Source organism: Microcaecilia unicolor, chromosome 8 (assembly GCF_901765095.1).
Source record: "Microcaecilia unicolor chromosome 8, aMicUni1.1, whole genome shotgun sequence".
Taxonomy (NCBI): Eukaryota; Metazoa; Chordata; class Amphibia; order Gymnophiona; family Siphonopidae; genus Microcaecilia; species Microcaecilia unicolor.
Window position 1 is genome coordinate 161904006 of NC_044038.1, and position 16106 is coordinate 161920111.

General features: G+C 41.2%; 1 protein-coding gene across 1 annotated transcript in view; it reads right to left on the reverse strand.

The window, feature by feature from the left end:
• SOX30 (SRY-box transcription factor 30) overlaps positions 1–10860 on the reverse strand; it is a 30990-nt gene extending 20130 nt beyond the window's left edge. Inside the window, exons 1-2 of the mRNA XM_030212459.1 lie at positions 9927–10860; positions 263–502 (exon numbers count right to left, since the gene is read on the reverse strand). Of these exons, the coding sequence (XP_030068319.1) occupies positions 263–502; positions 9927–10860 (1174 nt within the window). The remainder of the gene's footprint in view (positions 1–262; positions 503–9926) is intronic.
• Positions 10861–16106: the final 5246 nt, after the last annotated feature.

Genomic DNA, 16106 nt, shown 5'->3' on the forward strand with positions numbered 1-16106 from the left:
TTATGTGCCTGTATTGACCTGTTGATATTTTAGGTGAACATGAGATGCTTCTGTTACACATAACCAGAAGATAAGCATCCATTTCTCCATGTATCTTAAAACAGGCTCAATGTCAACAGATCCTGTTCTAAAATCCTAGTGGAATTTGAGATGTACTAATTTAGACATCTCAGTTCTGATTTGTACATCCTTTCTAAAATGCCGCCCAATGTGTATCCATTGAAACTTACAACTAAAATTTGAATAAAGATGCTTTCCTTACCAGGGAACTCTTCTCTGTGCTTCTCTTTAATCTTTTGAGCCTCATCATAATATGGCTTCTTTTGATCCTCACTGAGCTTGTTCCACTCCAGCCCTAGCTGCACACTGATCTCTGCATTGTTAGCAGCTGGGTTTGCCTTGGCTAGTGCTGGCCGATGGATCCTTGCCCAAACCATAAAAGCATTCATCGGCCGCTTTACATGGCCGTTCCTGTCTTTACTAAAGGGAGTATCAGGCATTCCTAAGTAACACAGTCAAGAAATGTATAAAATTATTAGTGATCTTGAATTCTTACTTCTTTATAGACTGACTCTTCTCGCTTTTTCAAAGGAAAACAAAAGCCTACAAGGGCAATAAAAATGCTTGCACCAGTTTTGGCTAAGCTAGTCAACAGGCATGAACTTAATAACTCCAGCCATCCAGTGATAGCTGAAGACATTCTTGGTTTTCATCTATGATCTAGAATCCTTCTGTTTCTGCTAAATGTGGTTAAAGTTTCTTGTTCAACTTGACTTGATGGCCTAGAATAACTTGGCAATTCTGCATCATGCAGTCCAAGCAGCTCACATTGTACAGACATATTACATATATGGATACATTTTTAGCTTTCCTTGAATGGATTAGTCACATACATTTGATAAAACACGGGCAGATCTGCTGACATGCAGAGGAAGCTTTCAAGGTTTGCTATGGGAGTAAGGGAGATTTTAAGAGAGAAAGAATAAACCAGGACCACAAGGGATTCTTCCTTCTAGACAGGGACACCTAGGCAAGCATCTTAATGAACAAAAGAAATACATTTATTTTACATTTAAAAAGAAACATCTTTATGCAAGATTTGTTTGGCCAGCATGCCAAAAATATTTTAGGATGATGGCTTCTCATCTCACTGGCCAGCAACTGTAATCCACAGTTTTATTTTAGGCTTTTCTGTGGCTCTTTTGGGATGGTTTTTAGCAGTCTGGATGGGTCTGATCATTATCATCCTGAGGCTGGCTCTGAGTGTTTGGAGGAAAAAGTCACTTTCTTAAAGATTTGGGCCCTTCCCTTCAGACATCCTACATATAGCTGCCCAATGATTCCTGCAAAGCTGTTGAAACACACAGTTTCATGTGAGCTATGCAGGGACTTCAAATGCTGAAGGTAAGTTATAAATATGGATTGAAAGGTAGTCCGATTCAAGTAATTTCAGAATTATGTTCACCATTTGAAGAAGCAAAGTGTTAAAAAGTCTTGGAAAGCAGGACAAATTTGATAACTTTTTCAGTTTTCAAAGCTGAAACATATCCGTCAGTGTCTTTCTTATGCCACTGAATCAATTATTTGCAATCTAGGGGGGGGGGGGGGGGTCTTTTACTAAAGTTTAACTCGAGTTATCTGCAGCAGGTCCCATTTTATTCTTATAAGCCCTGCTGCAGATAACAAGCTAATCTTTCGTACAGGCCCCCTAGGAGACAAATGAAGACCTTTCCTTTTAAGCAATATTATACAGAGGAACAGTAGCTTGGAGAATGTTTTATATTGCTACCTAGATCTGTTTTTCTTTTTACTGATTTATGCTGTTTGCATTTTTATAGTGAACTACTCAACTGTTGTTTGTGATTGGTGGTATAAGAAATGAATAAAGTAAAGATCAAGGCAACAAAAACCTGGCCTTTTGAGCTCTTGGTTTCTTTATCTGTGACATATGATACATTACTGTACCAAATAATTTATGTTATTTATTGAACTTTTGATGAATTATTTTATGTTGTATCATTATTTACTGAAAACCACTTGGGTTGGACTATAAAGGAAGAAAATATAGAAACAGAGGCATCCATCGGTCAACCAAACATGAAGCCCTGGGAGGTGTGCTGTCTGCATGATACCAAGATTTAAGACATTATGGAGAGTTTGCAGATACTCATCAAGACTACCATTAGTTGATGCTTCTTATCCATGTTGGCACGATTTTATTGCTAGGTATTTTACCAAACATATCAAAAGATATTTTCATGGCTCTGGGAAACAGGGTGAAGCAGATAAGTGCAAAAGTGGTGTTCTTATCAATCTTTGCTGTTGAAGGTAAAGGCCAGAGCAATGACCTTCATCCGAGGTGAATGCATACCTCTGCAGATGGTGTCAATGAGAGTATTTCAGCTTCCTAGACCATGAGATGATTTACCAAGAGCTGCTGAGTACAGACAGTGTCAACCTAACAAAGAAGGGGTGAAGTGCCTTCCGCAACAGACTAACCCACTGAAGAGAGCTTTAGACCAGGATCAGTGAAAATGGGTGGACAAAGCCTTCGAGCAGACAAAAGCCCTTAGGTAAGTAAAATGTTACATCCCTTGAGTAGAGGTTCTCAACCCAGTCCTTTGGACACACCAAGCCAGTCAGGTTTTTCAGAATACCCACGATGAATAATATGCATAAGATAAATTTTCATGCACTACCTCCACTGTATGTCAATCTATTTCATACAAATTCATTGTGGATATCCTGAAAACCTGACTGGCTCGGTGTGTCCCGATGACTGGGTTGAGAACCCCTGCTCTATAAAAATGTGAAAGAAAATGCAACTTCTGGAAAGCTATGTATATTAATACCTGCAGTATGGGAAAAAAAAGGTTCTGGATCTAGAGGCTGTAATGGCAGAGATGGACTTGGATTTAGTGGTGGGCACTGAAAAGAACCGTGACTAGAATGTGATTACACTGGGCTATAGTCCATTCAGGAAGGATACGGTAGGAAGAAAGGGAAGAGAAGTGGCACTATGTCAAAAATAATTTTAAACAACCAAATTACAAAACTTATGAGGTAAGGAAGAAGCATTGTAAGTTAATCTGGAAAGAAGAATCCTTCTCATAGCTCTGGCTGTACCTAGACTATTGCAACTAACTATATAATGATCTGCAAGTCATCCAAATTAGACGGCTACAGTTGGTGCAAAATACAGCTACTAAGCTATTATTTGGTAAGAAAAAGTAAGATAATGTTTCTCCTCTTTTCATATCTGAGTATACACGATTCCTTTCAAATACTTGAATGCACTTGGATGAACCTTCATGTCTTTCCAGTCTCCTCACCCTTTATGCCCTCAGTGGTCCCTCCGCTCTTCCCCTCAATATCTTCTTGCTGTGCCTTCTTTATCATCATATTTGTCTTAACTATATTAGGAATTCTTGCTTTAGTGTCATTGCTCTTACTCTTTGGAACAGCCTTCCACTTTCTCATATTAGGACTAAATCCTCTCTTCAGAAATGTAAAGATAAAACTTCTCTCTTCTTCTTAGTCTGATACCTCTCATTTGAGTCCATCCACCATTTGTTGGCAGCGGCATGTGGTTTCTTGTTTCTTCTCCGTTTTTCTTTTCTTTTTTTCTCTTGTTCCTCTTTTTATTGAAAATCTAAGTGTTTTACCTCAATGTTCCTTTTGCCTGTTGTTCTGATTTCCATTGTCCTGTTGACAACCCCCTTACTTTATGTTGGTGCGATATACAGACCTCTTTCACAGGCAGAAGTGGACTGAGATTTCAATAGCATTCCCCTTCATAGCAATACAGTGACTGTCTTAAAACCATATTGCTATGAAAGGGGAATGCTGTTGATAAGTGATTTCAATGACTCAGATATTGATTGGAACATCTCTATGGCGTCATCTAGAAGACAGATCCTGGATTCTCTACAGGAAGAACTTTCCACAATTGGTAACTGAAACCAAAGGAGGTGGCCATACTGGACCTGATGCTTATGAATGGGGAGAACGTTGGATGTCATAGTGGGTGAACATCTGGCATCCGGTAATGAATAGTTGGTATGGTTCAATATTAGCGCAGTGTTAAGACACGTCATTCAAAAGTGAGGGTCTTAGAGTTTAGGAAAACTGCCAAGATTGGGGGTGGGGGGGGAGGATTAGAAAACAAGTGAGCACAACTGAAAGATATTTTAAAGATAACACTTTTTCTTAGGAAAGAATTTAGCTGAAAAGGTAAGGGGAAAAAGGTCAACCTTCATAAACTACAAGAGATCACAAAAAGAGGAAGATAAGAACTGGTAAACAGTCTGGAAAGCAAAAACGCCAAGACTTTATTTTATTTTAGTGCTAGGAGGAAGCGCAAATGTGTCAATCTCAACTCAAAGGTGAAGGGAAGGAATATGCAGAAGCTGATGAGGATAAAGCAGAATTGCTTAACAAATATTTTTGACAGATGCATTTGACAGATGCAAGGCTGGGTGCAAAGCCACAGAAAAAAAAACACAAATATGAATGAAAGTGAGGTAGACCTCAAATGATTTTCAAAAAACTATGTGAGAGGCTAGTAAACTAAAAGTACACAAACCGATGGGGCTGGATCCAAAGGTACTGAAGAAATTTAGGGAAGTTCTGGTGACTCTGCTTTCTGAAGATTTCAGTGCTGTAGAGCAGTGTTCTTCAACGCATGGCCCCATCCTCATTCTGTTTTGCGCTCTGCCTCTCCTCTACCCAAGCTCAGGACAGAAAGAAGGAGGTAGACAGTAAGAAGAGCCGCATGCTTGAAGAACAAGGTGTTTCTCAATAGATGAAGAGAATGCATTTGGAAATGCCCACCTTCTTGAGGAAATCACCAGTGAAAAGTCTGAAGATGGTCTGGAAGGGATTGATGTCATTGACACACACTGGTCAGCAGCGTCAAAGCCTCATATAGGAAGATATTTAGCAGCTCTCCTCCAGGTCATTTGCACAGTGGCCTCGACTTAAAAATTATAGAAGACCATTGCTTTAGAAACTCAAGGGTCCTCGCGGACTGGAGAAGGGTGGATTGTGGCCCTCTTCACAACTAAAGAGGATGTTGGGAACTACAAGTCAGTCTGACCTCTGTGGAGAGTAAATAGAAGCATTGCTAAAACAGAGAATTGTGTAAATTCTGGAATCCAATGGATAAACTAGAGGTAGGCCTTTCTAGATGTTTCTTTGACTGGATGACCAGAGAGTTGGATCAAGGCAGAATGCTAGATGTGGTGTACTTAAATTTTAGCAGGTCTTACACATAATTCCCCGTAGGCAAGCTATAAACTGAGCCTCCTTAGTAGGGGATCTAAAATTACTGACTGACTAACTAAGAGGGAGGTGACAAATAGTAGTGGTAAATGGTGTTCACTCTGAGGATAAGGGCGTTACCAATGGTGTGCCATAAGGATCGGCTGAGCTTTTGATTCATTGAATTTTTTTAGTTTCGTTCCCTGTCTTTGGTTATTATTTGTTACATTTGTCTATCCCTCGGTGAGTTTTCAAGACGTTTTACTTGCTGAATTTAGAAATTTTTAACTTTTGGTTGTTGACTGGACCTATTTTCTTGTGTGGATGTTTTTTCAGTCCTTTGGATAGTGTAGTTCTTTTTCCGGTTGCTTTTTCTTGATAATGGATTGTACACTGCCGAGTTCTGCATGTCAGTATGGGCATTATCAGTGTGAATAAACTAACATTTTTGTAAGCGATGTTGTGCAAGGGCTGTCAGTTAAGGCTTGCCTCTTTGCAGAGGATACCAATATCTGCAAAAAGGCAGACTCTGGTTTGTGTGGATAGCCTGAGGACTCTGCATTCATTAAATCTGAACTGCCAAATTTTAGACCAATGTTTCCCAAGTCCAGTCCTGGAGTACCTCTTGCCAGTCAGGTTTTCAGGATATCCACAATGAATATGCATGCCAGAGATTTGCATACACTGCCTCCTATATTACATGCAAATCTCTGGCATGCATATTCATTGTGGATATCCTGAAAACCTGACTAGCAAGGGTACTCCACCAGGACTGGACTTGGGAAACATTGGTCTAAAATTTGGCAGTTCAGATTTAATGAATGCAGAGTCATCCATCTGGGCTGCAAAACCCTGAGGGAATGGTACAGTATAAGGCAGGGAATCTTAACCAGTTGTGCCCACACACCCAAGGGATGTGGGAAGTCAAATGGAGTATCAAATCTGAGGCAATTTACTGACACTTTCTAGTCCAGGGCTGAGTAACCTCAGTCCTCGGGCCACAACCCAGTCAGGTTTTCAGGATTTTCCCAATATACACAAGATCTCTTTGCATGCATGCATCCATTGTATGCAAATATATCATCTGCATATTCATTGGGGAAATCCTGAAAACTTGACCGAGTTGCAACTCTCGAAGTTGCCCATGTCTGTTCTAGACAGAGTGAAGATAGTTTTTGGTAGTATAACTGTGTACATGCTTGCCATCATTTACTTATGTTTCCATCGGTCATGGCCAGCATTCTTTAGCAAGTTAACTGGAATAGCTGTTGCCTTTGAAAATGTTAAGATCCTTTCATCAAGGTTGCTTGGTTTCAGTGTTCGAGATACGACCTCCAGCAATTTGAGGTGTTTTTTTTTTTTTTTAAATCTACTAGATTTCAAATCAATCTAAAGAAGGAAAACCTTGGACCCAACTCAATTGGATTATGGAGTCACACAAGCTGCAATTTTACTCCTTTCATTTAATATTTATTTATGCCTTTCTTCTTATGAGTTTCTCAAGATTACTCATTTTTAATATTTGAAGATTATTTGTATTATTTTTAAGGTCCTGCATGGCATAGGTCCAGTTTATTTATCAAAGTAAAATGGTATATCCATGTGCTCACTCTGATGAAGACCATTTTTGCCTTCCTTCAGTCGAAGAGTGCAAACTTGCAACAAGGAATTGAGTATCTACGAGTGCTGAGCCTTCATATTGATTTCTCTTCCCAGGGATCTCCATTTAGAAAGCAATTATCTTGTTTTTAGACAGGCTCTTAAAGCTTGCTTTTATACTTAAGCTTTCTGCTGTCCAGTGTAAAGGACTCATTAACTTTTTATTGTACCTAGTGTTATGCCAAGGCTAAGGTTTTAATTGATCTGACTGAACATAAGAATAGCCATACTGGGCCAGACCAATGGTTCATATAGTCCAGTATCCTGCTTCTAATAGTGGCCAATCCTGGTCACAAGTACCTGAAAGAAACCCAATTAGTTGCAACATTCCATGCTACCAATCTCAGAGCAAGTAGTGGCTTCTCCCATGTCTCTCTCAATATAATGATCAATATATATTGATCATCATGATATTTAATTACGTAACTATCTCCCCGTGAACATGGTTTCCATTTGTTCTATTGTTTGCACATTTTTCCTGTATTATGCATTCTTACCATTTTTGTTAGTTGTATTCTGTACGTCAGCTTGAGACATTGTGTGGGTGATTAAAAATATAACTGACCTATAGTAGCTGTGATATCAACAGTGACATCACATCCATGAATCAAGCAGAATTTCTGTTAATACTTTGAGGATGACTGCCTACGGAGATACAGAACTAAAAGCTGCATAAAGAAGTTTTAAAAATTGCTTAGCAATTAAAAGTTTAAAAGGACATTTTTATAAATTGGCGCCTCAATGCCCTGTGCTTAGCGCCAATTCTATAAAGGCAGAGAGCCTAAGTATAGGCGTAATTTGCCATGCCAAGTGACTCTACAAACTATACATGTACCTAGGAAACAAGCTCATGGCCAACACATGCTCCACCCCCTTGTAGTTAGGCGCTATGACACTTAGGTTCTACCTGACAGAATAGTGCCTAGAACCACTTTCTAGAATTGCCCTCTGAGACCGAAGTAATAGTTTTTACTATTTACTGTGTATATTCTTGACATACTGAAGGGAGAGTATAGTTTCTTTTCCTGACAAATCAAATAAGGGCTTTATATACTACTGTCACATCTATCTATAGGGCACAAATCCTCAGAGAATTAGATTTTTTAGGATTTTTAGCCGGCCTCCTTAAAGCGCACAGAATTTACAAAACATATAGCTCTGCCAGGCTAACAAGAAAAGCATATGCGGAGTACTGATTTTCTCAAAGAAAGTAGCTTGTGTGTTCTGTTTCCTAAACTTTGATTGTTCCCTTGCAGTACCTATAAACATTGTCTTTTCAGCTCATATTTATGGAACAGTAAAGTTTGCTACCTTGTATACTACAACAAGAAGTGTTACATTAAAAAAAAAAACTCTAGTTTCAATTATCATATATGCTTTACACATTTCTCAATAGCTGTTGTAATCTTAGTCTAGTCACAAAGATCCCAGTGCCCTTTCGGCTCACCCTGGACAGGGCTTGCTAGCTATGTTGTGTTGGCGAGCCATCAGGCAGATAAAATTTACCCAGTGAAAGGTTAAATAGTGAAAACAGAGGCTTAGTCTCATGGGTTAAAGGTAAATCAAAGTTTTTCTCTTTCTTTTGCTGATGACTTCATCCAGCACTGAACTTATCAACTCTCTGTGGCCGCGACCCAATATGTATAGCCACAGAAAGTGTGCAACTCCTCAAAGAAGTAAGTCAATTATGTGTTTATGCAGGCCTTGATCCGGGGTCCCAAACTAGCATTTTGCCACCTTCAGGTATAGGTGAACTGAAATGTGGCAAAACTAGAAATAAGTGCAGGTGACAAGCGAAAACAAGTGACAGAACTACCAATTATGAATGAGAAATGTGGAAATAAATGTGAAATAAAAACATAATTACATTTTCCTAATTTTTATTTATTTTGTATTTTACATCAATATCCCCTAATTCTATAAACTTGCATGCACAATTTTGCACTTAGGTATAGCGCCTAAAACTAACGTATGCTGGGCAATTATGCCTAAGTGTCTTCTAAATACTGAGCGTAATTAGAATACGCCTAGGCATAGTTAATGTGACAATCTACGCACTTCCATTTAAGCCAAAAAGCTTGTGTAAATCCCTGCGCGTAGATTTACGCACAGACCCACACAACGCGCGTAAATTTTGGAACGACCACAAAACGCCCATTTCCACGTCCCCTAACCACACCCCTTTTTGCTTGTGTGCATTAGAATTTAGGAACAGTACATTACAGAATACACTCATAAATTCTAATTTTTGCCAAATAGTACTCATTATTGCTTATTACAAGCTGTTAACACTTAACACCTTGTTAAAACAATCTATGCACGTAGTTATACAATACAGATAGATTTACATGCAGAATCATGTGTAACTCTAGGTGTTCTATATAGAATCCGGGGGTTAATGAGCAAAGTTGTGAACGCAAGATATAAATAGTGCCCGTTATATGTATAACCTTATAATTAGCATAATTGGTGTCAACTGGTACTAATTTGCTTTTGTTATTCTACAAATTATATGCAGAACATACACAGCATGCAACTGTCAGGGGGTGTGCACTTGGGAAGGGCATGGACAGGTCAGGGGCATGATTAGCCCTTGGGCGCATAGGTTCCAGAACTGTAGCAGTTATGTGCCTGACAGTTAAGATATGTGCATAGACACCACCCATTGAGAGGGCATAAGTATTTGCACCTGAAGTTAGGTGTGTAAGTGCAGATTAATGCATGTAATTGCCATTGTAGAATCTGCACTTAACATGGCTCAGTCCAACACCTATCTTGAGGCAACCTTTTGAGAATTACACCCATAGTGTCCTGGGCAGTGACCTTTATGGGATAATTGCTCTTACCTGTGGATCACATTCCATTTCCATTGCTGTTAGTGCACATAATTCTGATAACACCCAAGCTACAAAACCTATTGCTTAGAATACCTGAGACGAGATAGAGAGTAGGTAGAAGAGGCAACTACACCTTTGAACAGCTGCTATTACATTGCTATAATATACCTGCATCTGAGGGTAGTACTGTGAGGGGTACATCTTTTGTTTCAATTTTAACAGAAGGCTCCATTAGAGATTGCATTTTAATTGGTACCGGTGTCAGGGGCATCTTTGTCAGTCGGATCATCTCCGAAGCGGAAGGGGGTCCCTGAAACTGGATCCTAGTGCCTGGAGGGACAGGGTGCAGAGTCAACGGGATCCTCAGGTCCTGGGAGAGCGTCCCAAAGACACTGGGATCCTGGGCCAAGAGCACCTCCTTGTTCTGAGGATGCAGATAGCCGTTGGGTGCAGAAGGCCTGGCAATGCTGGCAAGGTCTTTCTTCTCACTTTGCTCCTCAGCCCGCTGCTCCTCAGCGCTCTCCCGCTCCACATCCTCCGTTTTGATGGCTCGCTCTCTGACTATCACATGCATGCCCCTACTGCTGCCTTCGCACAGAGCTTTGGCCCTACTCCTGTCATCTCCGCCCAGGGGCTCCTGATTGCTCTCCAGGGCCTCCCATGGTCCCTTGGTGCCGAGGGCAGCCCTGGTCTCGGTGTCACAGTGGCCCTTTTTGTGATCAGGAGCCTCCCATAATCCCCTGCTGATGGCGGCTGCCCTGTGGTCATTGTGACTCGTCCTCTGCTCAGGGGCCTCCCACAATCCCCTGGCCGAGGGGGTCCTGTGCTCGCAGTGGCCCTTCCTGGGCTCAGAGCCCTGCCCTGGGCTCCGGGCTTCCTCGGCCTCGGGTGCCTCCGACTTCACCTGCAGCGCCTCGCTCTCCCCACACGGGGCACTGTAACCCGCGGCCTCCACTCTCCGGGGAGCCTCTTTGAGCTGCTCCCCAACCTCCTGAGGCCGGGGCTGGTCCCCGGCTCCTCCCCCTGCTCCGGAGCACCTCTCCCACGCCTGCCTGGGCCGGCTCTGCGGGCTACAGGCTCCGCCCGGGCCGCTCCTCTCCATGATGGGATTGTGATTGTTTTTTATTGTGATCTCAGCCACTGCGCATGACCCGCTCAGCGGGCGGCCGATTGTTTGTTTTCTTTGTTGCTTTTCTTTCTTCGGTTAGTTGCCCAACGTTCTTAGAACGCCGGTCTTGTTTTAAATTGTTAGCTCCGCCCCTACCCCCTTCGGCGGACCACGCCCTCGACGTCCTTTTCCCTCGTGCGCCAGCGCGCCCGCCCATTGGTGCCACGTGGGCACGGAGCGTGTGAAAAAATGGCGGCCGGGAGCTCTAGCGCGTGAGGGAGCCGCGGTGAGCACGTGGAGAGCGGTTGCCAGGGGCGACCGCGACGCCCGGCATTATGGCGTCACCGGGGTGATTGAGTGACGTTGCGCGCCTGACGCACGCTAAGTGAGTGGTGTCTTTTGTAATGGACGGTGACGTGTGCGGGTAGAGGGGGTAAGGCCCTTGGCAGTTAATCGGAAGTAGAAAAATTACAATGCTTTTATTTTCGTCCGCCATAGCCGCCAATATTCCTAACCACGCTTCTTTACGTTTTCTTTAGTTCAAAAACATGGGGCAGCCGACTGGAGTGGGCCAATGCGGCCATTGCCCACTCCAGTACAGTCTCGGTTCAACTTTTATTAAGTTTTGAAGTAAGGCCATAATCAGAGATTATTTTTCCCAACAATCATTCACGCAGACGCCCCAATCTACATGTTAAACCTTGTGGATTTACCTCTCAGAAACGCCTAAAAAAATCATCCCGCAAATTTCTCGACCTCCACTACCCCAACTGCAAAGGACTAAAATACAAGACGATGCATAATACCACCTTCTACATGAGCACGAAGTTATGGAACACCTAGAGACCTGAAAACAATCAACGAAACAACTATCTTTCGCAAAGCCCTCAAGACATATTTCTTCACAAAACCTACAATGAAAACCCAGAACCGTTCAAATCCACCTCTGAAAACCGATCGTCTAACATACCTATTAAATTCCTTCCTTCCTTCTCTTTATTTCTTCCCATAATTAATCTCTGCACAACAATTGTACCTGACATCCAGGATTAACTGTGTGTAACAAATTATGTAAGCCACTTTGAGCCTGCAAATAGGTGGGATAAGGTGGGATACAAATGCAATAAATAATAAATAATAATAACAATAGAAATGTATCAATATTAAATAAAGTCTCTCAAGTATGAAAATTTCAAATAGAATATGCAAAAGGGCTATTACATATGTTAGATTTAATGACTCTGAGATATTTGTAACAAATGTGAAGTTCCCAGCCCTAACAAAATCCAACCCTATTATTTCACTCTTCAGAATCAAAGTACAGAATAAGTGTTATAAAACGTAGGTGATAGAAAAAGTAAGGTCAGTTCATTAGACTTTTCCCTAGTTCTTTCTCATATAGTAGTCATATAGAGAGTGACATTTTACAGTTTTCTTTTACACAGCATCATGGTAAGACTAGGGAAGGGCTGGAGGTGGGTTTGTTCGGCCCCTCCAACTAGAAAGGTGTTCCGTTGACCTTGATGAGAAGTTGTGAAATTTACCTTTGTAACATAATGTGCACCAGGCTTATTACCAGTCTTGTGTTGTCATCATGCACATGTATTGGGATCTGTGGCCCAGACAGATGGCAGGAAAGTGGGGCACCTCGGATTCAATGATAAGGTACAGACTTATTACAGGTGTGCTTTAATAACATAAGCATTGCCATACTGGGACAGACTGAAAGTCCATCAAGCCCAGTATCCTGTTTCCAACAGCGGTCAATCCAGTTCCACGTACCTGGCAAGATCCAAAGTAAAACAGATTTATGCTGTTCATCCTAGAAATAAGCAGTGAATTTTCCCGTCCATCTTATGGACTTTTCGTTCAGGAAAGTGTCCAAACCATTTTTAAAGTTTGCTAAGCTAACTGCTTTTACCACATTCTTTGGCAATGAATTCGAGTTTAATTACAAGTTGAGTGAATAAATATATTTTCCAATTTGTTTTAAATTTACTACTTAATAGCTTCATTGCGTGCCCCCTAGTCCTTGTATTTTTGGAAAGGATAGCAATACACATCTGTTCCACTCCACTCCGTATTTTATAGTCCTCTATCATATCTCTCCTAAGCCATTTCTTCTCCAAACTGAACATCCTTAGCCTTTTTAGCCTTTACTCATAGGGAAGTTGTCCACTCCTCTTTTATCATTTTTGTTGCCGTGTACTTTTTCTAATTCCATCTTTTTTGAGATGCAGTGACCAGAATTGCACACAGTATTCAAGGTGTGATTGCACAATGGAGTGATACAAAGACATAATATTCTCAGTTTTGTTCTCCATTCCTTTCCTAATAATTCCTAAAATTCTGTTTGCTTCTTAGCCACTGCTGCACACTGAGTGGAGGGTTTCAACATATCAACAATGACACCTAGATCCTTTTCCTGGGCAGTTATTCCTAATGTGGAACTGTATCCTTGATACAGTTCCTTACAAAAACACGTTGAATCTTTATTTATTTTATAAAAGATTTAAATGAATTTGAAACAGTAAAGAGAATAGATATCGAACTTTAATACCACTATGTATTTCTTGATCCGGAATTGGCGATCACCATTAGGGTACAATGTAAGCCACATTGAACCTGCAAATAGGTGGGATAATGTGGGATACAAATGCAACAACATAAATAAATAAATATGAAGTTTCTAAGAAAATGAAGTATTTTTTTGAAGAAATGAAAATTTTGATCTATTGGTCAGTGATGAGGTGGGTGCTGTAATACTTCCAGTGTGAAACTAAGACACTGGTAAGTTGCACTGCTGAGACTATTAGATTTAATCCATCAAAGCTGTACAACATATTTCTGAGTACCACTGGCTCTTAATTTCTACAGTAAAGTGTGCGGCAAGTGCGTTTGGGTGCTTCTAAACACTGCACATAACCATCCCTTGCATCTAACTCCCGCTCCCCAAGTTTCCAAGTTTATCAGGCACTTAGAGGTGTATTTGCACTTAGACTTACAAAGTTACATTCCCCCCCGATATTAAAAACTATTTAACTGGCCAGGAACAGCACCTGGCCGGTTAAGCACTTAACAGGCTATCAGGCAATATTCAGCGGCCGATATAGCCAGCTACCTCTGAATATTCAATTCATATCCGGCTATTATAATTGGTCACATTAGGCTGCTTAAATAGTTGGTATATCTTTAGCCTATTTAAAGTTAACTGGCTATCGTCGAACATCGACAGCCGGTTAACTTTAAACCATCTAAAAATAAACTGGATATCTGGTTACCGGAAACAGCCCAGCATTGAATATCTGGGCTGACTGCCGATCGTGGGAGTTAGCTGGGCTCCCTCCCGCGGTCTGAATATCGGCCCCATAGTAATTTATGGAACTTTGTAAGTCTAACTGCTTTGAAAACGAGCACCTTAGTATCCTGCACATCACATATTATATTTGAGTGGCTAACTAATCTAATAAGATAGGGGAGAAGGAGAAAGAAATGGACTGAAGAGAGGGGAGGCAATTTTGGGGAGGGAGGAAAAGAAACTGCAATATATGATAGGAAAGATGGGGTAGTACTGGCAGTAGGAACAGATGAGAGTAATAGTAGTAGTGCAGGCACACCTCAGGAGCCCTTAGCACCTACCAAATCGGAGGCAGTAAGCATACCTGCATTAATTTTGCGCAGGATTCGTGTACTAATGACATCATTTTGAGCTAAAAAAAAAATAACCCCTAAAGAAAAAGCCATAATAAGTGTTGCATTAAATCTTGGCTTAGTGCACCAGAAATTCTTGCATTAGAACACGGTAAGTCCGGATTTCAGTGCATTTTAGTAAAAGAGCCACTATGGGGCCCTTCTACCAAATGGCGGTAAAAAGTGGCCTACGGTGGCGTTGGTGTATAGAACTGCTATGTGCTGAGGCCATCTGTTACTGCCACTGGTAAAATGGCCTTTTTTTTAAAGGGCCAGTAAATGGCTGTACAGTAATTTTAAAAAATTGCCACGTGGCCATTTACTACCAGAGCCCTTACCGCCTACGGGACACCTGGAACTACCACTGGGCTCTTCAGTGAGCCCAATGGTAAGACCAGTTTGCCGTGCACCAAGCCAGCGGTAACCCTACCGCCCTTTACTAAAAGGCCCCTATATTTGCTAAGATGCACTAATAAACTGAATATCCACTAAAGAATGCATAGCCCTAATAAGTGAACATAACATAGTAACATAGTAGATGACGGCAGTAAAAGACCTGCACGGTCCATCCAGTCTGCCCAACAGAAGTTGAAAGAATTTCTACATGGTGCAAAGCTCAACCTATGCACTTTTTAATGCATAATTACTATCTCTGCAGCTTTTTACAGATCCAAAATAAAAGACTACAAAACTCCGAACACCCTTTCAGTCAGTATTGTAACACTTTTGTTTGTAAATCAGAAATAACAGTTCTGAGTCAGCATGTGTGTGTGTGTGTGGGGGGGGGGGGGTTGTACTAATCCGTGCTAAAAATAAGCATGCAGTAAATTTCCTATAGGTGTCTCTAGCATTTAGCACGTGCTAATCATTAGCGAACACTAAAAAGGCTAGTGCGGCTTAGTAAAAGACCCCCCTCAGTTTCTGTATGTTGTGGATAACTTGTTTGTTCAATAGAGATTGAACTCTAAATCAGAGATAGCAGCTTCCAAACGTTTCCTGTAACCAGCAAAGAGTTGTTCTGTTCTTGCTTTTGGAATTTTTCCCCACTCTTTATTGCAGAACTCATCAAGCTCAGAAATATTCTTGTTTCCTTGCATGCACTACATATTTGAGATCTCCCTACAGATTTTCAATAATATTCACGTCTGGGGGACTGTGAAGGCGGTTCCAAAACCTTCATCTTTCTTTCCTGCAAGTGCTTCTAAATTGATTTTGAGGTGTTTTGGATTGAGGCCTTGCTGAACTATCCAATCTCTTTTTGGTTTCATTCTGTTCACTGACTGTGGGAAATTAGCTTCTTGGATATGTTAATATTTAATTGAATCCATTCTTCTTCCATCCACAAACATTTTCTGTGTACTTGGCTGCCACATCACTCCAAACGATAACAAATCCAGCCCAGTGCTTAATGGTTGGCAAGATGTTATTTTCTTCTTCACCTAATTAAAGACCTGACAAACCACTTAGGGTTCCTTTTTCTAAAGCTTAGCGCACGCTAAATGATGTGCACCCATTTTATACCTATGGTCAACATGGCACTTAGCACACAC